This window comes from Nerophis ophidion, linkage group LG09 (genome assembly GCF_033978795.1).
Source record: "Nerophis ophidion isolate RoL-2023_Sa linkage group LG09, RoL_Noph_v1.0, whole genome shotgun sequence".
Classification (NCBI taxonomy): domain Eukaryota; kingdom Metazoa; phylum Chordata; class Actinopteri; order Syngnathiformes; family Syngnathidae; genus Nerophis; species Nerophis ophidion.
In genome coordinates, this window is record NC_084619.1 from 61,700,327 (window position 1) to 61,723,273 (window position 22,947).

Sequence of the window (22,947 nt, forward strand, 5' to 3'; positions counted from 1 at the left end):
TTCAGCGTGGTCCGCCACATCATTTAAGATGGCCCGCTATGTCATTCAATGAGGTGCACCACATCATTTAAAGTGGCCTGCTATGTCATCGGCAAACTAATAATAATAATAACTGCTATAGCAGCCGCAACATTAATACGGCCACAACGACAACTCTTGCTGACCTACTGCCCTCGGTAATGGCACCATTCCCAAAGTATGTGGGCTCTATTGATAACCTCACTAACAACTTTAACGACGCCCTGCGCAAAACCATTGATAACATAGCACCGCTAAAGTTAAAAAAGGCTCCAAAAAAGCGTACCCCGTGGTTTACAGAAGAAACTAGAGCTCAGAAATTATTATGTAGAAAGCTGGAACGCAAATGGCGCACGACTAAACTTGAGGTGCACCATCAAGCATGGAGTGATGGTTTAATAACTTATAAACGCATGCTTACCTTAGCTAAAGCTAAATATTACTCAAATCTCATCCACCGTAATAAAAACGATCCTAAATTTTTGTTTAGTACGGTAGCATCGCTAACCCAACAAGGGACTCCTTCCGGTAGCTCCACCCACTCAGCTGATGACTTTATGCAATTCTTTAGTAAGAAAATTGAAGTCATTAGAAAGGAGATTAAAGACAATGCGTCCCAGCTACAACTGGGTTCTATTAACACAGATACGACTGTATATACGGCGGATACTGCCCTCCAAAATAGTTTCTCTTGTTTTGAGGAAATAACATTAGAGGAATTGTTACAACGTGTAAATGGAATAAAACAAACAACATGTTTACTTGACCCACTTCCTGGGAAACTTATCAAGGAGCTCTTTGTATTATTAGGTCCATCAGTGCTAAATATTATAAACTTATCACTTTCCTCGGGCACTGTTCCCCTAGCATTCAAAAAAGCGGTTATTCATCCTCTTCTTAAAAGACCTAACCTCGATCCTTACCTCATGGTAAACTACCGACCGGTGTCTCACCTTCCCTTTATTTCAAAAATCCTCGAAAAAATTGTTGCGGAGCAGTTAAATGAACACTTAGCGTCTAACAATCTATGTGAAACCTTTCAATCCGGTTTCAGGGCAAATCACTCCACGGAGACAGCCCTCACAAAAATGACTAATCCATTGCTAACGATGGATTCTGATGCGTCATCTATGTTGCTGCTCCTCGATCTTAGCGCTGCTTTCGATACCGTCGATCATAATATTTTATTAAAACGTATCAAAACACGAATTGGTATGTCAGACTTAGCCCTGTCTTGGTTTAACTCTTATCTTACTGATAGGATGCAGTGCGTCTCCCATAACAATGTGACCTCGGACTACGTTAAGGTAACGTGTGGAGTTCCCCAGGGTTCGGTCCTTGGCCCTGCACTCTTCAGCATCTACATGCTGCCGCTAGGTGACATCATACGCAAATACGGTATTAGCTTTCACTGTTATGCTGATGACACCCAACTCTACATGCCCCTAAAGCTGACCAACACGCCGGATTGTAGTCAGCTGGAGGCGTGTCTTAATGAAATTAAACAATGGATGTCCGCTAACTTTTTGCAACTCAACGCCAAAAAAACGGAAATGCTGATTATCGGTCCTGCTAGACACCGACCTCTATTTAATGATACAACTCTAACATTTGACAACCAAACAATTAAACAAGGCGACATGGTAAAGAATCTGGGTATTATCTTTGACCCAACTCTTTCCTTTGAGTCACACATTAAAAGCGTTACTAAAACGGCCTTCTTTCATCTCCGTAATATCGCTAAAATTCGCTCCATTCTGTCCACTAAAGACGCTGAGATCATTATCCATGCGTTTGTTACGTCTCGCCTCGATTACTGTAACGTATTATTTTCGGGTCTCCCCATGTCTAGCATTAAAAGATTACAGTTGGTACAAAATGCGGCTGCTAGACTTTTGACAAGAACAAGAAAGTTTGATCACATTACGCCTGTACTGGCTCACCTGCACTGGCTTCCTGTGCACTTAAGATGTGACTTTAAGGTTTTACTACTTACGTATAAAATACTACACGGTCTAGCTCCATCCTATCTTGCCGATTGTATTGTACCATATGTCCTGGCAAAAAATCTGCGTTCAAAGGACTCCGGTTTATTAGTGATTCCCAAAGCCCAAAAAAAGTCTGTGGGCTATAGAGCGTTTTCATTTCGGGCTCCAGTACTCTAGAATGCCCTCCCGGTAAAAGTTAGAGATGCCACCTCAGTAGAAGCATTTAAGTCTCACCTTAAAACTCATTTGTATACTCTAGCCTTTAAATAGACTCCCTTTTTAGACCAGTTGATCTGCCGTTTCTTTTCTTTTTCTCCTATGTCCCACTCTCCCTTGTGGAGGGGATCCGGTCCGATCCGGTGGCCATGTACTGCTCGCCTGTGTATCGGCTGGGGACATCTCTGCGCTGCTGATCAGCCTTGCTTGGGATGTTTTCCTGCTGGCTCCGCTGTGAACGGGACTCTCGCTGCTGTGTTGGATCCGCTTTGGACTGGACTCTTGCGACTGTGTTGGATCCATTATGGATTGAACTTTCACAGTATCATGTTAGACCCGCTTGACATCCATTGCTTTCCTCCTCTCCAAGGTTCTCATAGTCATCATTGTCACCGACATCCCACTGGGTGTGAGTTTTCCTTGCCCTTATGTGGGCCTACCGAGGATGTCGTAGTGGTTTGTGCAGCCCTTTGAGACACTAGTGATTTAGGGCTATATAAGTAAACATTGATTGATTGATTGATTGATTTAAAGTGGTCCCTCACATCATTTAAAGTGGCCCGTCATTCAATGTGGCCTGCAACATTAATCAATATAGTCAGCCAAATCATTTAAACTGGCTCGCAATATCATTCAATGTGGTCTGCCACATCATTTAAAATGGCCTGCTATGTCATTCACTGAGGTGCACCGCATTTAAGTTGGCTCGCTATCATTCAATGTGGTCCGCTATGCCTTTTGAAATGGTCCCCCACATCATTGAAAGTGGTCCACTGTCATTCAATGTGGTCTGTCACTTTAATCTGTATGGTCGTCCGGATCATTTAATTTGGCCCGCAATATCATTCAATGTGGCCCGCTATGTCGTTCAGTGAGGTGCACGACATCATTTAAACTGGCTCACTGTCAATCAACGTGGCCCGCTATGTTGTTCAGTGAGTTCCACCACATCATTTAAATTGGCTAGCTGTCATACACTGTGGTCCGCTATGTCATTTAAAGTGGTCCCTCACATCATTTAAAGTGACCCACTATTTCATTCAATGTGGTCTGCCAAATTAATCTATATGGTCAGCCATCATGGCAAGCAATCATTCAATGTGGTCCGCCACATCATTTAAAGTGGCCGTTATGTCATTCAACGTGGTCCACCACATCATTTAAAATTACCTGCCATATCATTCAATTTGGCCTCCCACGTCATTCATTGTGACCTGCTATGTCATTTAACGTGGCCCTCATTAAAAACGAGTTTGACACCCTTTTTCTAGCCGCCTCTCTGGGCAGCTCCTCCTCCCCCGTCTGACACTTGGTGCTCTGGTCCGCAGATGGCCAAGAACGTCAAGTCCAGCGTGATGTTGAAGGACCTGTACGTGGAGAACTCGCAGCTCATGAAGACGCTGCAGGCCACCGAGCAGCGTCAGAAGAACGCAGAGAAGAAGAACTTCCAGCTGGAGGAGAAGGTCGGCGCCCTCAACAATCTGCTGAGGGAGATCGTGCCAGCGGCCCTTGCCACGTAGTTCCCGAGGAACCCGCCATCGTCAAACAGTGTTATGATAGTCAGAGTGACGCCTCCTGGCGCTCCAACCAGCTTTGCTGCTCACCTCCCCACCAAAATGTATTATGAAGCCACATTAAATTATGTTTTTAACAGATGCTGTCTGACACCTGTGTTATCTGGCGGTTGTCATGGTAACGGAAAAGAAAGCTATGAGTGCACAAACATTTATTCATATCAATCATAACAATCTTTAAAAAAAAAAAAAAAAAAGAAAGCGTGAGTCTTCAGGACATGACGTGCTCCAGGACGCCTTGACGAATCAGGTGCTCGCATTTCCACCGTGGCAGGAAGTGCTGCGGACAGAAGAGGGTGGCGTGACTTTTTGTGATGGAGAAGCCAAGCGTGGCGTAGAAGAAGAGCTGACCTGACTGTTCTTCTTGAGGAGGATTACGGTCCCGTCATCGATCTCCAGCTCGCCGTGATCCCTCAGGCATCTCACCTGCACGGAGTCCAAGTAGTTCGGATCAATCCTGGTGAATATTGGCAGCATCATCTCATGCAGAACCACGTGCACGCTTCACCTCGATGTAAAGACTCTTGGGCGGCTTCATGTCCTGAGTGATGTCCAGCCCGCCGCCGCCTCCAAGAGAGCGCATGAACGACGCCAGAGACTTCTTGTAGCACGCGAACCACTGCAGCTGCACACAGCCCACATGAATGTGAGAAATGGTGGTGGACATTCGCGTGAGACAATCCCATGTCGCACGCACCTCCTCCGCGTTCATGTGGAAGCGCACGTTGGCGGGAAGCACGCTGCCGTATTCCCAGCGCAGAGCCCGGATCCTCAACAGGCGGTCGTACCTGAGGAGGAATGGCGTCAGGTGACCCGAGGGCGTGCACAGAAATGAGCGCGCGACGGGTGTGGCTTACAGGTAGGCGGTGAGGCAGCGTTGGTTCCGCAGCAGGCAGCAGTGACGCAGTCTGATGGAGGGGATCAAATCTGCTCGCTGGTCGCTTTTGGTCTCGTTACTGGAAGACAAAAGAGCTGATCTATCACAGATTCCATCGTTGGCGCTGTGTCGAGGTGTGCGGGACGTACACGTCGCTCTGGTTTTGGTCGTACAAGGACTCAATCTCCTGCAGCACCTGGCGCACACCATCATCCTGCACAAGATAATTTCCTTTTTTTTCTTCTCAACACAACCATCAAATGTTTTCTTGTGAACAGTCAATACTACAATGTAATATAAAACATTGTTTATGTATTTCCTAAATTAGAGGGTCAAATGGAACAAAATTAAATCTTTAAATATTTACTAGTTATTTAAAAAAAAAAAAATACATAAATGTATTGTTAAATGACCCTGTGTATTCCATGTAAGTTAAATAATTATTCATTTAAGTATATATTTTATCCATGATTTAGTAAGTTTACAGATGAGTCAAACCATGAAATACTTAGAATAATTTAATCGTGAAATAATCAAACCAATAATTAAATGATTATATAAATATTGGAACGTTTACATTCAAAAAAATAATGAAACGTTGAATAAATGTATGTTCCTAATTCCAATCAAAATTACTTGAAACAGCAGTAATTACAGATTTACCATATATTTCATTATTTAGGGAGTTCACAGATAAATTTTGTCACAAAAGTTCATGAAATACTTGGAAAAATCATCCATCCATCTATTTTCTACTGCTTATTCCCTTTGGGGTGACGGGGGGGGGGGCGCCGGCCTATCTCAGCTACAATCGGCGGAAGGCGGTGTACACCCTGGACAAGTCGCCACCTGATCGCAGGGCCAACACAGATAGAGAGACAACATTCACTCTCACATTCACACACTAGGGAAAGATCATTCAATTGTGAAATAATTAAACCAATAATAAATGATTATATAACTGTACATTTACATTACATTATTGGTATTGGCAGCGCTGCCATCCGGGGGAAGTTCAAAGTAAAGCCGCTGCTCCTAAACATCGAGAGGAGCCAGATGAGGTGGTTCGGGCATCTGGTCGGGATGCCACCCGAACGCCTCCATAGGGAGGTGTTTAGGGCATATCCAACCGGGAGAAGACCCAGGACACGTGAAGACTATGTCTCCCGGCTGGCCTGGGAACGCCTCGGGATCCCCCGGGAAGAGCTGGACTAAGTGGCTGGGGAGAGGAAAGTCTTGGCTTCCCTGCTTAGGCTGCTGCCCCTGTGACTCGACCTCGGATAAGCGGAAGAAGATGGATGGATGGATGGATTGGCAGGGAGTGAGAGTGGCCGTGCGCAACCCGAGGGTCCCTGGTTCAAATCCCACCTAGTACCAACCTCGTCACGTCCGTTGTGTCCTGAGCAAGACACTTCACCCTTGCTCCTGATGGGTGCTTGTTGGCGCCTTGCATGGCAGCTCCCTCCATCAGTGTGTGAATGTGTGTGTGAATGGGTAAATGTGGAAGTAGTGTCAAAGCGCTTTGAGTACCTTGAAGGTAGAAAAGCGCTATACAAGTACAACCCATTTATTTATTTATTTAAATAACACACTTGTGTATATAATTCCAATTATAAATCCTTGACACCGCAGTAATTAAATTTGTATTGTCCCACATTTCATTATTCACAACTTATTGAACTATTACATGATTTAGTAAGTTGACAGATAAAATATTGTCACAAGTTAATGAAATACGTGGAAAAATCCTAAAATTGTGAAATAATTAAACCAATAATTATATAATTAATTGTACATTTACATTAAATTTGCATGAAATAAAAAAATGATATATTTAATTCCAATTATAAATGCTTGACAGCAGTAATTAAATATTCATTGTCTCATATGTTTCATTATTCACGATTTATTGTATTTTATTATTTAGTGAGTTTACAGATTTTAAAAAAATATCATGAAGTGTTGAATTATTTCATGAAGTACTTGGAAACATCATTAAATTGTATAACAATCAAACCGATAATTAAATGCTTATGTTAATGATATTACATTATTAATTGAATGGTCAAGGCGACTTGTCCAGTGTGTACCCCGCCTTCAGCCCGAATGCAGCCGAGATAGGCTCCAGCAACCCCAAAAGGGACAAGCGGTAGAAAATGGATGGATGGATGGGCATCAATGACACATTAATTAAGAGATTGGAGTATTTTCCGTATTTCCTTGAATTGCCGCAGGGCATATAGTATGCGCCTGCCTTGAATTACTGCAGGGTCAAACTCACTTCACAAAATAATTTGCGCATGCTTAGTATTACCGCCGGATCAAATTTGTGATGTCACGAGTGACACTTCCCCTGTCGTCATTTTCAAAATGGAGGATGCTGATTTCAATACCGGTAATTTGAAATTGCATAAATGGAAGAAGATTAAGAGCTATTCAGTAGGACTTAAGGTCCAAGCTTACATCACACTCATTTTTTTACTGCATGCCTTTGGTAAGTGCCAGAGTGAGAAGAGGTTTTAAAATAATTACTGCATGCTTACTTTTACAGCATGCCTTTGGTAAGCGCAGGAGTGAGAAGAGGTTTTAAATTAATTAGCGCCCAGGCGGCAATTCAAGGAAATACAGTAATTCCAATTATAATTACTTGACACATCGCAGTAATAATTAATCATTTATTGTCCCATCTGACCCTCCGTCATAATTATGCACACATACACGCGTGAAAGTGTGTGAAAATCTTTATAACTTACATTAAAGGCAGGAAGTTGTCCGTCATTCATCCGCTTAAGTTCTCGAATCAACTCGACGGCTTTCTCACAAAACATCACAAACAAACAAAGGAATACAAAAAAGGTCCAAAAAGTGAGAACTGCTCAACTCAGCAGTACAAAAAAAACACTTGCTTTTGGCGCCAAAGACGACTTCCTGTGTTGTGGTCACGTGACGTTAAGGCGCCCTGATTTGATAGGACGCTCCCTCTGCTGCGCTCATGTGACACTACGGCGACTTCTTTAAGTCAAACTTGATTCCTTCCATTTAAAAAGACGCAGTCATCCAACAATCAAAACAGTGGTTCACAACATTCGAGACGAAGTCTATGTTTTTAATTTAAGGTGATAAAATTGTGATCGCTGGTTAACTCTCACACTCGGCAAACGTTCTTTAAAAAGCTTTGACTGTTTAGTTTGTCGCAGCGGGGCTAACAATGCTGGCACGAGGACGTTTGTTTTTGAAGCCAGGGGTCGTTGCCGTGGCAACCGACGACTACGCAACTAGAAAATTGCGCCAAACAATTAAAAAAAACAAAAAAACATTCGTAGTGAAAAAATGAATGTATAACAATATGCAATGAAGCTGAGCCTGGTAGACTAAATATTAGTATAAGATAACATTGAAAAACATCTGGCACATCATAAACAATACGAGTGTCATCATTTTTTAGCAGCCAGCTCATGTGTGGAAATGTTAAATGTGGCGCAGTGTACACTAAAACGTGATAAAATAGAAGTCACTGAAGAAAAAGAAAAACAAATAATTCATTAATTTAAATAAAAAAGTAATGTGTTTTATTATTATTAATTTAAAACCTCTTCTCATTCCTGCGCTTACCAAAGGCATGCGGTAAAAGTAAGCATGCGCTTATTATTTTAAAACCTCTTCTCACTCCGACACTTACCAAAGGTATGCAATAAAAATTTGAGTGTGATGTAAGCTTGGACCTTAAATCCTACTGAATAGCTCTTAATCTTCTTCCCTTTATACGATTTCAAATTGACGGTATTGAAATCAGCCTCCTCTATTTTGAAAATGATGACAGGGGAAGTGTTACTCGTGACGTCACAAGTTTGACCAGGCGGTAATACTAAGCATGCGCTAATTATTTTGAGAAGCGTGTTTGACCCGGCAGTAATTCAAGGCAGGCGCATACTATATGCCCTGCGGCAATTCAAGGAAATACGGTATATACAGAGTAGTCCTGGGTTCGATCCCAGGCTAGGGATCTTTCTGTGTGGAGTTTGCATGTTCTCCCCGTGACTGCATGGGTTCCCTCCGGGTACTCCGGCTTCCTTCCAGCTCCAAAAACATGCACATGGGGATAGGTTGATTGACAACACTAAATGCTCCCGAGTGTGTGAATGTTGTGCGTCTATCTGTGTTGGCCCTGTGATAAGGTCGCGACTTGTCCAGGGTGTACGCCGCCTTCCGCCCGAATGCAGCTGAGATGGGCTCTGGCGACCCACCGCGACCCCGAACGGGACAAGCGGTAGAAAATGGATGGATGGATAACATTGCAAAGCATCGTACGCACATCATAAACAAGAGTGTTTGTTATTTTTTTTAAGTGCCAGCTCATGTGCTGTAATGTTTAACTGTGGCACAGCTTATACTAGAACCTGATAAAATAGAAGTCACTGATGAAAAAGAAAAACAAATAAATCATTAATTTGATTTAAAGTCGTGTGTTTTATTATTTGTTTGATTTATTGTAAAAAATGTAAATAATTAATTGTATATATGTTGACTTTAACAAGTTGAAAAACTTAATCGGGTGTTACCATTTAGTGTTCAATTGTACGGAATATGTACTGTTCTGTGCAATCCACGAATAAAAAGTTTCAATTAATCGAAATTGTAATGCCGGCTTCCTCCCACTTCCAAAGACATGCACCTGGGGATAGGTTGATTGGCAACACTAAATTGGCCCTAGTGTGTGAATGTGAGTGTGAATGTTGTCTGTCTATCTGTGTTGGCCCTGTGATGAGGTGGCGACTTGTCCAGGGTGTACCCCGCCTTCCGCCCGATTGTAGCTGAGATAGGCGCCAGCGCCCCCCGCGACCCCGAAAGGGAATAAGCGGTAGAAAATGGATGGATGGATGTAATGCTGCTTTTCCTGTTTTTTTTTTAAAATGTTATCCTTTGCTCTGTTTTTTTTTCCCATTATAGTAGTTATACTGAAAAGTGTTTGGAAACTGTAGCAATTATAATTTGTAATGCATATTTGGAAATACCTGCGTGTTTATTTTCATGTACAATTCAGATGTAGATTCTCATATTCATTAAGTGATTACATCATCATAAGACATTGTTGTGCAAATTGCAATCGCATATGTTTCGTCTCACAAAATAAATCCACTCCAAAGTCATCTTAAGGATTTCATTTTTATTGGTGCCATCACTCAATTATTAAACAAAAGTCAAACACGTTGGGAACCTGTGCAATCATATAATCTTGCTTTCAACATTGTATTGCATATTTACCATCATATAATCTTGCTTTCAAAACTTTATTTCATAATTACAAGATGTGACATTTTCAAACTTTTTGAAAGTCAAAGTGTGGCTTGAGATCAATTTCAAATCCATCCATTTTCTACCGCTTATTCCCTTTCGGGGTCGCGGGGGGCGCTGGCGCCTATCTCAGCTACAACGGGCGGAAGGCGGGGTACACCCTGGACAAGTCGCCACCTCATCGCAGCAATTTCAAATCCAGACGCAAAATCTAGTCTTCAACACAACACAACGCAGTACTGATATTTAACAGAAGAAGAAATTATCCCTCTTATGAGCAACATACAGCATATTTTCCTCTACAGTGGTACACTTTTTAGCACACGACAAAATCATTACAAAAAATGTTTGATCTCATAAATATGAATTTATTATCTCCCAATTTGGACTTTCTAATCCCATAATTATGATTTATCTCATAATTTCGACTGGAAATGATAACTTTTTATATAAGTATTTCAACTTTCCTATCTCATAAATAGGGCTTTTGCAGCGTTTATTATTATTATCCCACTGTGATCACATTTTTGAGGCACTTAACATACACAAAAACTCTTTATTAAAGTTTTGCAAGCATGCTTGGTGAACAATTTGATATTGTTGGTGCCCCAAACACTAAATTGACTCAATTTGAAAAAATTAGCCCACGCCATTGGTTTCACGTATCGTCACAAAAATTGCTGGAGACATCTGTAATGACAGAAGTCAAAGAAATGTCTCAATAACCCATATAAGAAAACGAACAGGAAGTCATTCATCTTGGTTTTTGTTAGGCATTTGTAGGCCAAAAACAGTAAGCATTTATACATATACACACACACAAACACTATATATATATATATGTAGGTGTGGGAAAAATCACAAGACTACTTCGTCGAAGTAGTCTTGTGATTTTTCCCACACCTACATATTGCGCTCTACCACGGTATCGAGCACTATTCTCTGGATAATCCAATCAAGACACACACATATATATATATATATATATATATATATATATATATATATATATATATATATAGTCTCTCTAGGGTTGCAGGAGGTGCTGGAGCTTATCCCAGTTGCACTCTGTTTATTACAAATTTTGGAGTTTTTCCATTACGTTTGACCTTTGTTACTGTATGTGTAAAAACCTGCACCGCAACCATATAATTTTCCCAGTGTGGGAAGACTAAAAGTCTAACTGTCATAATTATGACTATTACCTTATAAGACTTATCTCATAATTAAGATTTTTTATTTTGTAATTATGGCTTTTATCTCATAATTTCGACTTTGTCACATAATCATGACTTTTTATCTCGTGTTTATGATTTTCTTCTCACATAATATGGACTATTTTTATCACACAACCATAATATTTTTTTCTTCTCATTATTAAAAGTTTTTATTTCGTAATTATGACTTTTTATCTCAGAATTTTGACTTAATCACATAATCATGACTATTTATCTCGTGTTTATGACTTTTTATCTCGCGTTTATGACTTTCTTATCTCATAATATTGACTTTCTTATCACACAGTCATGATTTTATCTCATGTTTATGACTTTCTTATCCCATAATCATGACATTTTATGCAATAATTACGCCTTAGGGTGGGGGTGGTCTTTTGGTAATTATTCAGCTGGTTAAAAAAAACGTGTTTGGTTGGTTTCAAGTGATTGACATTTAATTTAACGAGGCGCTCCTGAAGGCGTCGTTAACCCGATAAAAAGTGTTGCAGTTCTTCCTACGCGCCCTCGGGTCTGTGGATGCAGCACGGCGTGGTCACGTGGCGGCAAATCCGGACTCTGATTGGCTGCTACTCAGACATTGGCTGCGGTCCTCAGCGGGGACTCGGCCGCACGCTCCCCGGCGTTAATGACTCTCCGTCAGCCGGCGTCGACAAGTCCTCAGCGCCCGCCCACCGGCTGCTTTCCGCTTCAAGGCGTTTCACAGCGGCCCTTTAGCAATGCGGAAACGGGACACGTCGTCGACCGTGGAAGAGGAGCGCCAGGAGCCCGCAGAGTACGCCGAGGCGGATGTGAGGCAGCCCGGTGGGTTGGGCCCTGTTCAGCAGCTCGGCATGAAGCCTTTCAGGAGGTCAGACATTTCCTTTCCATCACGTCAGCTGTTCTACTCTTTTGTTCATAAAGCCGCAATAAGCTGAACGTGTTCGTACGAGCGGCAAGTGGACCTGGCTGGACCAGTGCCAACTTTCTGGTTGGACTGGTTTGTGCTGGTTGGCTTGCTGCAGCCGAACTGTTGTGTTCTGACGTCACTTCCTGTTCCACCAAGTCCTCTGCTAGTCTAATCTCTTCTATTCTGGTCACTGAGCCCCCGATTACAAACCAAACTTCCTGCGTCGCCTCTGACCTCCAAGTGGCCTTCCTCACGTGATGGCCGTCGCCGCTTCACCTTTGACCCCCCCTCCTCCTGGGTTCCGGAATGTTCCGTCATGTTCTCGTCTCTGCATCGTCAGGTTGGGCCTAATGTCGAAGATGAGGAGGGTGGCATCGTGGCTGCTGGTGGTCTACGTCTGCATCCCCTTCATCGTCAAGCTGTGTCCCTCCATCCAGGCCAAACTCATCTTCCTCAACTTTGGTGAGTCATATGACCGCCGCCAGTCTTGTTGTGGTGATCAATACGTGACCTTTGAACCCCTCAGTTAAGATTCCCTTCTTCATCGACCTCAATCGACCTGCGGACGTGGGACTCAATCACACGCACAACTTCTACTTGGAGCCTGAAGAAGGACTCAAGATTGGAGTGTGGTTAGTCCTCATGTCTCACATTTATTACAACGCATTTGGTACATACACACACACACACATTTTATTTATATATTCATATATATATATATATATATATATATATATACATATATATATGAATAAATTACATCGGGACATTTAGTATTCTAAATAATACATGTAAACATTAAATATGGTACTAAATAATACATGTAAACATTAAATATGGCACTAAATAATACATGTAAACATTAAATATGGTACTAAATAATGCATCTAAACATTAAATATGATAATACATTCAAACATTAAATACGATACGAAATAATACATTTAAACATTAAATATGATATTAAACAATACATTGAATGTGATACTTAATATGATACTAAATTATACATCCAAACATTAAATATGATACTACATAATACATCTAAAAATTAAACATGATACTAACTACATCCAAACATTAAATATGATACTAAATTATACATCCAAACATTAAATATGATACTACATAATACATCTAAAAATTAAACATGATACTAACTACATCCAAAAATTAAATATGATACAAAATAATCCATCCATCCATCTTCTTCCGCTTATCTGAGGTCGGGTCGCGGGGGCAGCAGCCTAAGCAGGGAAGCCCAGACTTCCCTCTCCCCAGCCACTTCGTCCAGCTCCTCCCGGGGGATCCTGAGGTGTTCCCAGGCCAGCCGGGAGACATAGTCTTCCCAACGTGTCCTGGGTCTTCCCCGTGGCCTCCTACTGGTTGGACTTGCCCTAAACACATCCCTAGGGAGGTGTTCGGGTGGCATCCTGACCAGATGCCCGAACCACCTCATCTGGCTCCTCTCGATGTAGAGGAGCAGCGGCTTTACTTTGTGCTCCTCCCGGAGGACAGAGCTCCTCACCCTATCTCTAAGGGAGAGCCCCGCCTCCCGGCGGAAGAAACTCATTTCGGTCGTTTGCACCCGTGATCTTGTCATTTCGGTCATGACCAAAAGCTCATGACCATAGGTGAGGATGGGAACGTAGATCGACCGGTAAATTGAGAGCTTTGCATTCCGGCTCCGGGAAGAGCTGGATGAAGTGGCTGGGGAGAGGGAAGTCTGGGCTTCCCTGCTTAGGCTGCTGCCCCCGCAACCCGACCTCGGATAAGTGGAAGAAGATGGATGGATGGATGGACTAAATAATACATCCACACTTTAAATATGGTACTAAATAATACATGTAAACATTAAATATGACGCTAAATAAAACATCCAAACATTAAATATGATACTAAATAATACATTCAAACATTAGATATGATACTAAATAATGCATCTAAACATTAAATATGATACTAAATAATGCATCTGAACATTAAATATGATGATACATCAAAAAATTAAATATGATACGAAATAATACACTTAAACATTAAATATGATAATACATCAGAATATTAAATATGATATGAAATAATACACTTAAACATTAACTATGATATTAAATAATAGATTGAATGTGATACTAAATTATACATCCAAACATTAAATATGATACTAGATAAAAATATATATATATATCTAAAAATTTAACATGATACTAACTACATCCATCCATCCATCTTCTTCCGCTTATCCGTGATACTAACTACATCCAAACATTAAATATGATACAAAATAATGCATGTAAAAAAAAAATACTAACTACAGCCAAACATTAAATATGATACAAAACAATGCATGTAAAAAATAAACATGATTCGAAATAATGCATGTAAAAAATAAATATGATACTAAATACATCCAAACATTAAACATGACAATAAATAATACATCCAAACATTATATATGGTACTAAATACATATAAACATTATATGATACTAAATAATACATCCAAATATTAAATATGATACTAAATACATGTAAGCATGAAATATGCCTCTAAACATTAAATATGATAATACACCCAAACATTAAATATGATACGAAATAATACATTTAAACATTAAATCTGATATTAAATAATACATTAAATGTGATACTAAATATGGTACTAAATTATACATCCAAACATTAAATAGGATACTACATAATACATCTAAAAATTAAATATGATACTAACTACATCCAAACATTAAATATGATACAAAATAATGCATTTAAAAAATAAACATGATACGAAATAATGCATGTAAAAAATAAATGATACTAAATACATCCAAACATTAAACATGATACTAAATATTACATCCAAACAATGTATATGGTACTAAATACATGTAAACATTATATGATACTAAATAATACATCCAAATATTAAATATGATACTAAATATTACATCTAAGCATGAAATATCATACAAAATAATACATCCAAATATTAAATATGATACTAAATAATACATCTAAGCATGAAATATCATACAAAATAATACATCCAAATATTAAATATGATACTAAATAATACAGCTGAACATTAAATATGATTCTAAATAATACATCAAAACATTAAATATGATACTAAATAATACATCTAAACATTAAATGTTACTAAATAATACATTGAAACATTACATATGATACAAAATAATACATCCAAACATTAAATATGATTCTAAATAATACATCCAAACATTAAATGATACTAAATACATCTAAATATTAAATATGATACTAAATAATACAGTACATCTACACATTAAATATGATACCAACTCATACATCCAAATATTAAATTATATTAAATACATCTAAATATAAATTATACTAAATAATACATGCAAACATTAAATGTAATACATCTAAACATTAAATATGATACTAAATAGATCCAAAATTAGATAAGATACTAAATAATACATGTAAACATTAAATATACTAAATAATACATCCAAGCTTTAAATATGATACTAAATAGATCCAAAATCAGATAAGATACTAAATAATACATGTAAACATTAAATATAATACTAAATAACACATGTAAACATTAAATATGATACTAAATAATACATCTAAGCATTGAATATGACACTACATACTAAAGTATGTCTGTACATTGGCAGTCAATGAAAAATTTAATAATTTCATTTATGTAAACATTACAAATCCATAAAATGTGTATTAAGTAAGTAATGAGTTAAAAAAAATACATACATATTTTCTCATATTTATGTACTATTTTAGTTCAAAATGTATTTATTCTAAAATAGTTGTCAAGTATGTGATTTGTGTGTCAGGCACACTGTTCCCGCTGAGATGTGGCGAGAAGCTGAGGACAAACTGGGAGAATGGTTTGACTCCACGCTAAGCTCCGCCCACCCAGCCATCCTCTATCTCCATGGAAACGCAGGGACCAGGTGACCCGCTCTTACACACGTGCCACCAAATGTCGGCCATCCTGTTTTCAGTTGTGCTCCTGTTTGACTTCTTTCCATGTGTGTGTAGAGGCGGCGACCACAGAGTTGAACTGTACAAGGTAACACCTGACCTTTCGCCTCCGCACAATAGTGTCGACCAGCAGAGGGCAGCTTACCTGAATGACGTCGCCTGTCTTCTTTCAGGTCCTCAGTTCGTTAGGATACCACGTGGTGACATTTGATTACCGGGGTGAGAGACACACTTACCACCGCGTTTAGACCTTCTTACTGAAGTGTGCGTGTTTTTTGTGTGTGTGTGTATGTGTGTGTGAGCAGGCTGGGGGGATTCCGACGGGTCCCCATCAGAGTCGGGGATGACATCAGATGCTCTCTTCATGTACGATTGGCTGAAAGAGAGGCGGGGCAAAAGGCCACTGTACATCTGGGGTCACTCGCTGGGGACGGGGTAACCAGCGCACTTGAACGCAACACGCTCTCTGTAGCTCCGCCCTCCCCCTTGTTTACATGTGACGTCTTTTTTTGTTGTTTTCTTTTAGGGTTGCCACCAACCTGGTTAGACAGCTGTGTGACAGAGGTAAAATGCGATACCACTGATATTTCATTCCGATTTGATACCGAGTAAATTTCAGGCTGGTATCGGCGATATCGATACTTTGTGCAAATATAGCTAGCATGTTAGCTACATTTTAAACAGTTGTGTTTTTAAATAACATGTCTATGTAAAAAAAAAACAATACAAATATAAGAAAAAGAGCAAAATTGGGAATACATTTTAAACAGTTGTGTTTTTAAATAACATGTCTATGTAAAAAAAAACAATAAAAATATAAGAAAAAGAGCAAAATTGGGAATGTAATGAGAAACAGGTCAACTTTTTAAACTAATAATTAATAATATACTTCATCACCTTTAACACAAAATTGTGTCTTTGAATATGTATATCTGTTTTTTAACATTTTTAAATTTATATTTCTATCTAAAATGTATGAAAAAGGATCCAAAATATTACAAGCTTTCAAAATAAAATATACTTAAAATACAAAGTTTAGTTAATTAAAAATAAATTACAATAATAAATAAAATAATATTAATTTATGAATTAGTAAGTAATCCGGTAATCCCAGAACCCGTTGGTGGACACCAGCAGTGAGGGATGCCGTCAAGCTGAAGAAGGAGTCCTATCGGGTCCTTTTGGCTCATAGGACTCCGGAGGCAGTGGACAGGTACCGACGGGCCAAGCGGTGTGCAGCTTCAGCGGTCGCGGAGGCAAAAACTCGGACATGGGAAGAGTTCGGGAAAGCCATGGAAAACGACTTCCAGACGGCTTCGAAGCGATTCTTGACCACCATACGCCGGCTCAGGAAGGGGAAGCAGTGCACTATCAACACCGTGTATGGTGCGGATGGTGTTCTGCTGACTTCGGCTGCGGATGTTGTGGATCGGTGGAGGGAATACTTCAAAGACCTCCTAAATCCCACCAACACGTCTTCCTATGAGGAAGCGGTGCCTGGGGAATCTGTGGTGGACTCTCCTATTTCTGGGGCTGAGGTTGCTGAGGTAGATAGATAGATAGATAGTACTTAATTGATTCCTTCAGGAGAGTTCCTTCAAGAAAATTAAAATTCCAGCAGCAGTGTACAGAGTTGAGATCAATTTAAAAGAAAAAGTAACAAGTAAATAATGAGGGTTTAAATGGAAACAAAATAGAGAAATATTACAATAAGAATAAAAAGTAAAAAGCGACAATGGTAATACAATTATAACAGTAAAATTAGAATATAAAGAGACAAAGTAGGCAGTAGTGACCATGTTATGAAAACGTATTGCACTGTTATTGTTTTGTATCCCCTGTCATCCTAGTACCCCCAACCCAAGGGAGGAGTTGAACAGTCTAATGGCGTGTGGGACAAAGGAGTTTTTGAGTCTATTAGTCCTGCACTTTGGATGAAGCAGTCTAGCACTGAACAGGCTCCTCTGGCTACTGATAACACTATGCAGAGGGTGACAGGCATCATCCAGGATGCTCACTAGTTTGTCCACAGTCCTCTTCTCTGCCACCGTCACCAGTGAGTCCAGTTTCATTCCCATTGTAGAACCGGCCCGCCTGATCAGTCTCTCAAGTCTGGAGCTGTCCTTCTTAGATGTACTGCCCCCCCCCCCCCCCGCACACTACCATGTAGAAGAGAACATAGTAGTTGAAAAGCTCCTCGGCGGCATCCCTATTTCTAACTAATACGTAATCATAATATGCTTAGTCAGTTATAATACAAAGTTTTTTTTTTTTAAATATATAAAACCTGTTTTTAGCATTTTTAAGAAATAAAAAGATATCACAATGGCCTCTCATACTTGACGTTTGGTGGGAAAGGTTTGGACTTCCTCTGAACTGAAGTCATTGATATCGGGCGCATTAAGATCCGGTATCGGCGGTGTCGATATTTCAGTATCGATCCGCACATCTCTAACACGCACACACACGCTTAAGAGCACCATCTTCTTCCAGGAAGTCCTCCTGACGCTTTGATCCTGGAGAGTCCGTTCACGAACATCCGAGAGGAGGCCCGCAGTCACCCCTTCTCCATGGTAACGCCCCCCTCCTCACCCACGCCGACGGCAGGAAGTCACATGACCGCCTCTTGTTGTTCTTCTCACAGGTGTACAGACATCTGCCCGGCTTCGATTGGTTCTTCCTGGATGCCATCAGCGCCAGCAACATCCGCTTTGCCAGCGACGACAAGTGAGTGACCTTTGACCTCCTGCTACGTAGGCTCAGTCGGCGCAGCGGCCTCTAGTGGAAGAGACAGGAAGTGCATCTACGCGTGTGTTTGTGTGTGCGTGTGCGCAGCGTGGATCACATCTCCTGTCCCGTGTTGATCCTCCACACCGAGGACGACGCCGTGGTTCCTTTCCACCTGGGCAAGAAGGTAGGAGGCGGGGCTGGCAAGGGGATTGGCTGAGAGCAGGTCACATGTTGATGTTGTCGCCGTGCAGCTGTACAACATGGCCGCCCGCTCCAAGAGCCTGAGCGGTCACAAGGTGCAATTTGTCCCCTTCCCCTCGGCGCTGGCCTACAAGCACAAGTTCATCTACAAAAGCCCGCAGCTGCCCCACATCCTCAGGTTGGCCCCGCCCCCTTTTGGACCACGCCCACACTCACTCCCTGATGGACTTTTTCTTCTGTCTTTCAGCGACTTCCTGGGCACAGCTCATCCCACCGCACAGTGAGCCTCTGCCCGCACGCGACGTTGGCGCCTAACAATCACTTTTTAGGATCTTTGTTTTTCTTTTCTTCTGTTAGTGTTTGCTTCTTTTAGACAACTTGAAAATAAATAACATTTGTTTTAACTTCCTCTTGGGACTCCCAACTTGGAAAAAAAAAAAAACAAGCTTTAGACTTTGTAGCTCAGGGGTGCCCAATACGCCGATCGCGAGCTACCGGTCAACCGCGGCGGATATGTCAGTCAATCACCAGCCAGGCTTTTAAAAAATATAGACCTAAAAATTAGCGATCATCAATCTTCACCAAGACGTCACTTGATTGACATTCACGGCACCCGAGGGTCTTGTGAGATGACGCTGGCTGCTCCGAGATCATTATTAAGAAAAAAATGACAGAGGAAGGCAAGAAACACTTTTTATTTCAACAGCATCACTCGCTGTACCTTCCGTCAAAACTCTAAAGGCCGACTGCACGTTTCCTATCTTCACAATAAAGGCCCTGCTTCATGCTGCTTTCCGAGACTTGTTAGCATGAAGCAAGGCTTTTATTGTGAAGATAGGACATGTGCAATCGGCCTTTAGAGTTTTGACGGAAGGTACGGCGCTTGAGTCTGTTGAAATAAAAAGTCTTTCTCGCCTTCCTCTCGGTCATTTTTTCAAAATAATGATCTCGCAGCAGCCAGTGTCATCTCACAAGACCCTCGGGTGCTGTAAATGTCAATCAAGCAAGCTATGGAATTTGCCACCAATGTTTTTTTTAAAGTGTATGGAAGCTGGACAAATAAGATGCCAAAAACCAACCACTTTCATGTGGTATTGTACAGAAAGGAGGACTTTTTTTCTCCTCCATTAGAAAATGTGGGTGTTATCATCACTACTGTCTGATTCCAATCAATGCAAGTCATCAGAATCAGGTAATACACCAACTTATATTCTTGTCCTCATGAAAGAAAGACATCTATGTGTGTTACACATGCTTGGATTATCATTAAATACATTTAACTTGTTAACAAAAAAGTATCTTTCATAAATAAATTAATATAAATGATACATACAGTGGGGCAAAAAAGTATTTAGTCAGCCACCGATTGTGCAAGTTCTCTCACTTAAAATGATGACAGAGGTCTGTAATTTTCATCATAGGTACACTTCCAACTGTGAGAGACAGAATGTGAAAAAAAAATCCAGGAATTCACATTGTAGGAATTTTAAATAATTTATTTGTAAATTATGGTGGAAAATAAGTATTTGGTCAACCATTCAAAGCTCTCACTGATGGAAGGTTTTGGCTCAAAATCTTACGATAAATGGCCCCATTCATTCTTTCCTTAACACGGATTAATCGTCCTGTCCCCTTAGCAGAAAAACAGCCCCAAAGCATGATGTTTCCACCCCCATGCATCACAGTAGGTTTGGTGTTCTTGGGATGCAACTCGGTATTCATCTTCCTCCAAACACGGCGAGTTGAGTTTATACCAAAAAGTTCTTTTTTCGTTTCATCTGACCACATGACATTCTCCCAATCCTCTGCTGTATCATCCGTGTATCCATTTTTGGTATAAACTCAACTCGTCGTGTTTGGAGGAAGAAAAATACTGAGTTGCATCCCAGGAACACCACACCTACTGTGAAGCATGGGGGTGGAAACATCATGCTTTGGGGCTGTTTTTCTGCTAAGGGGACAGGACGATTATCCGTGTTAAGGAAAGAATGAATGGGGCCATGTATCGTGAGATTTTGAGCCAAAACCTTCCATCAGTGAGAGTTTTGAATGGTTGACCAAATACTTATTTTCAACCATAATTTACAAATAAATTCTTTAAAATTCTTACAACGTTAATTCCTGGATTTCTTTTTCACATTCTGTCTCTCACAGTTGAAGTGTACCTATGATGAAAATGACAGACTTCTTTCATCATTTTAAGTGGGAGAACTTGCACAATCGGTGGCTGACTAAATACGTTTTGCCCCACTGTATGAATGAGGTAAACCCCCTCGGTTTGGTCAATTGAAAAGTAGCTCGCCTGCAGAAAAAGTGTGGGCACCCCTGTTGTAGCTGGTACTGCACTGCCACCTAGCGTCGTCTGGTAGTCATTGCGTCATTGACGTGAAACTTCAAAGTTCAGTGAAATAAATCCTAATATGAATAACATCGCATTGGCACACGATATTATGATTGATATTAAAAGAAATGTGCCAAATATAAGAGACGAAGATAATATAAGTAGACGTTGACATTTTAATAAAATTTACTGAACATTTTAATTGATCGATGCGCGCGTGTGATCACGTGACCACGTCAACAACCAACCAGGCTTTCTCTTCCGGCGTTTCGGATGAAACCTCTTCCGGTGTGTGACTCGGTGATTATCGCGGCGTACCTCTTCTTCAGGTGAGTGAATAAAGTTACTTTCTGCTGACGCCACTTGCTGACACTTTGAGAACACCTCAAGTAAACTCGTCATAAACTCGAACCATCACGATTTTTAACTTTAATCGAGTTTAAGCGAGCTACATTACAACTTGTACTTTAAAGTAGACGTCGAATTTTTTTTTTTTTCTCCCTAACCTGGCAAATGATTTTAAAGCTCCGTGAACGCATCATTGTGTAGCAGGAACACAAAATGTCGTCCACGTCACAGAAACATCGAGACTTCGTCGGGGAACCGATGGGCGAAAAGGCCGTCACCGCGCTCTCCGGTATCGGTTCTACGTTGGGCGTCAATCTGAGCAAACAAGGCTACGATAAGGTAATTCTGGCCCATGACCCCTGAACGTCTCAAAGACTGTGTGCGCGTTTTCCTGACGTCTGTTGCGTTCAGGCGAATGTGCTGCTGGGACAATTCCTTCTGCTGAAGAAGGACACGGAATTGTTCGCGGAATGGCTGAAGGATATCAGCGGCGCAAACGGCCGCCAGGCGACCGCCTGCACCCAGTGTTTGAAGGAGTGGTGTGACGCCTTCCTCTGAGACCACGCCATTGTGATATATCTTCGTTTACACTACTTTGTGTTTGTTTACAATAAAGTGTTGGGTCATTTGCATATTGACCATATATGGGCGCAGCCCTGCACACTTCCTCCAGCATGGTTTAAATCAGATGTGTCCAAAGTGTTTTTTAACGGCCGGAAAAACATCCTAAAAAATACCGTTGTAAAAAAAAAAAGGTGACAGGTGAAATGAATCGATAAAAGCTGCAATTTTGACTGACAACACAAAGCTGTTTTTTTATTTATAACTGTCCATCCCTCTATCCATTTTCTACTGCTTATCCCTTTGGGGTCACTGGCGCCTATCTCAGCTGCATTCGGGCGGAAGGCAGGGTACACCCTGGACAAGTCGCGACCTCATCGCAGGGCCAACACAGATAGACAACATTCACACACACGTTCACACACTTGGGCCAATTTAGTGTTGCCAATCAACCTATCCCCAGGTGCATGTCTTTGGAGGTGGGAGGAAGCCGGAGTACACGGAGGGAACCCACGCATTCACGGGGAGAAAACATGCAAACTCCACACAGAAAGGTCCCGAGCCCGGGATTGAACCCAGGACTGCTCAGGGCCTTTGTATTGTGAGGCACATGCTGCCCCCTTTATAACTGTCATTGTTTAAAATAAAAAAAGACAATCAAAATCTATTTTGTTATATA

General features: G+C 40.8%; 4 protein-coding genes across 11 annotated transcripts in view; 3 read left to right on the plus strand and 1 right to left on the minus strand.

The window, feature by feature from the left end:
- ninl (ninein-like) overlaps positions 1-3,877 on the plus strand; it is a 37,437-nt gene extending 33,560 nt beyond the window's left edge. For all 5 annotated transcript variants that reach the window (XM_061911448.1, XM_061911449.1, XM_061911452.1 and 2 more), the window contains one exon: positions 3,551-3,877. In XM_061911448.1, the coding sequence (XP_061767432.1) occupies positions 3,551-3,742 (192 nt within the window). In that variant the 3' untranslated portion in view covers positions 3,743-3,877. The remainder of the gene's footprint in view (positions 1-3,550) is intronic.
- Positions 3,878-3,931: 54 nt separating this feature from the next.
- gins1 (GINS complex subunit 1 (Psf1 homolog)) lies at positions 3,932-7,621 on the minus strand. 2 transcript variants are annotated; one of them, XM_061911460.1, is made up of 7 exons: positions 7,427-7,621; positions 4,823-4,887; positions 4,654-4,752; positions 4,494-4,584; positions 4,305-4,421; positions 4,148-4,222; positions 3,932-4,076 (listed from the first exon to the last, which is right to left on the minus strand). In XM_061911460.1, exons 1-7 carry the CDS (start codon positions 7,499-7,501, stop codon positions 4,008-4,010), a joined length of 591 nt encoding a protein of 196 aa, XP_061767444.1. In that variant the 5' UTR covers positions 7,502-7,621; the 3' UTR covers positions 3,932-4,007. The 2 variants fall into 2 exon arrangements, with proteins under 2 accessions (XP_061767444.1, XP_061767445.1); XM_061911461.1 differs by lacking the exon at positions 4,823-4,887 and having other exon boundaries at positions 7,427-7,586.
- A 4,096-nt stretch (positions 7,622-11,717) lies between these two features.
- Positions 11,718-19,427, plus strand: abhd12 (abhydrolase domain containing 12, lysophospholipase). The gene is made up of 13 exons (XM_061911462.1): positions 11,718-12,050; positions 12,430-12,551; positions 12,616-12,721; positions 15,937-16,056; positions 16,145-16,175; positions 16,261-16,306; positions 16,393-16,522; positions 16,614-16,651; positions 18,581-18,660; positions 18,732-18,814; positions 18,923-19,001; positions 19,069-19,196; positions 19,266-19,427. Exons 1-13 carry the CDS (start codon positions 11,920-11,922, stop codon positions 19,300-19,302), a joined length of 1,131 nt encoding a protein of 376 aa, XP_061767446.1. The 5' UTR covers positions 11,718-11,919; the 3' UTR covers positions 19,303-19,427.
- Positions 19,428-21,536: 2,109 nt separating this feature from the next.
- Positions 21,537-22,339, plus strand: LOC133559583 (barrier-to-autointegration factor B-like). Of its 3 annotated transcripts, none has more exons than XM_061911469.1 (3): positions 21,537-21,688; positions 21,909-22,046; positions 22,119-22,339. In XM_061911469.1, exons 2-3 carry the CDS (start codon positions 21,921-21,923, stop codon positions 22,263-22,265), a joined length of 273 nt encoding a protein of 90 aa, XP_061767453.1. In that variant the 5' UTR covers positions 21,537-21,688; positions 21,909-21,920; the 3' UTR covers positions 22,266-22,339. The 3 variants fall into 3 exon arrangements, with proteins under 3 accessions (XP_061767453.1, XP_061767454.1, XP_061767456.1); XM_061911470.1 differs by having other exon boundaries at positions 21,912-22,046; XM_061911472.1 differs by having other exon boundaries at positions 21,614-21,688; positions 21,885-22,046.
- Positions 22,340-22,947: the final 608 nt, after the last annotated feature.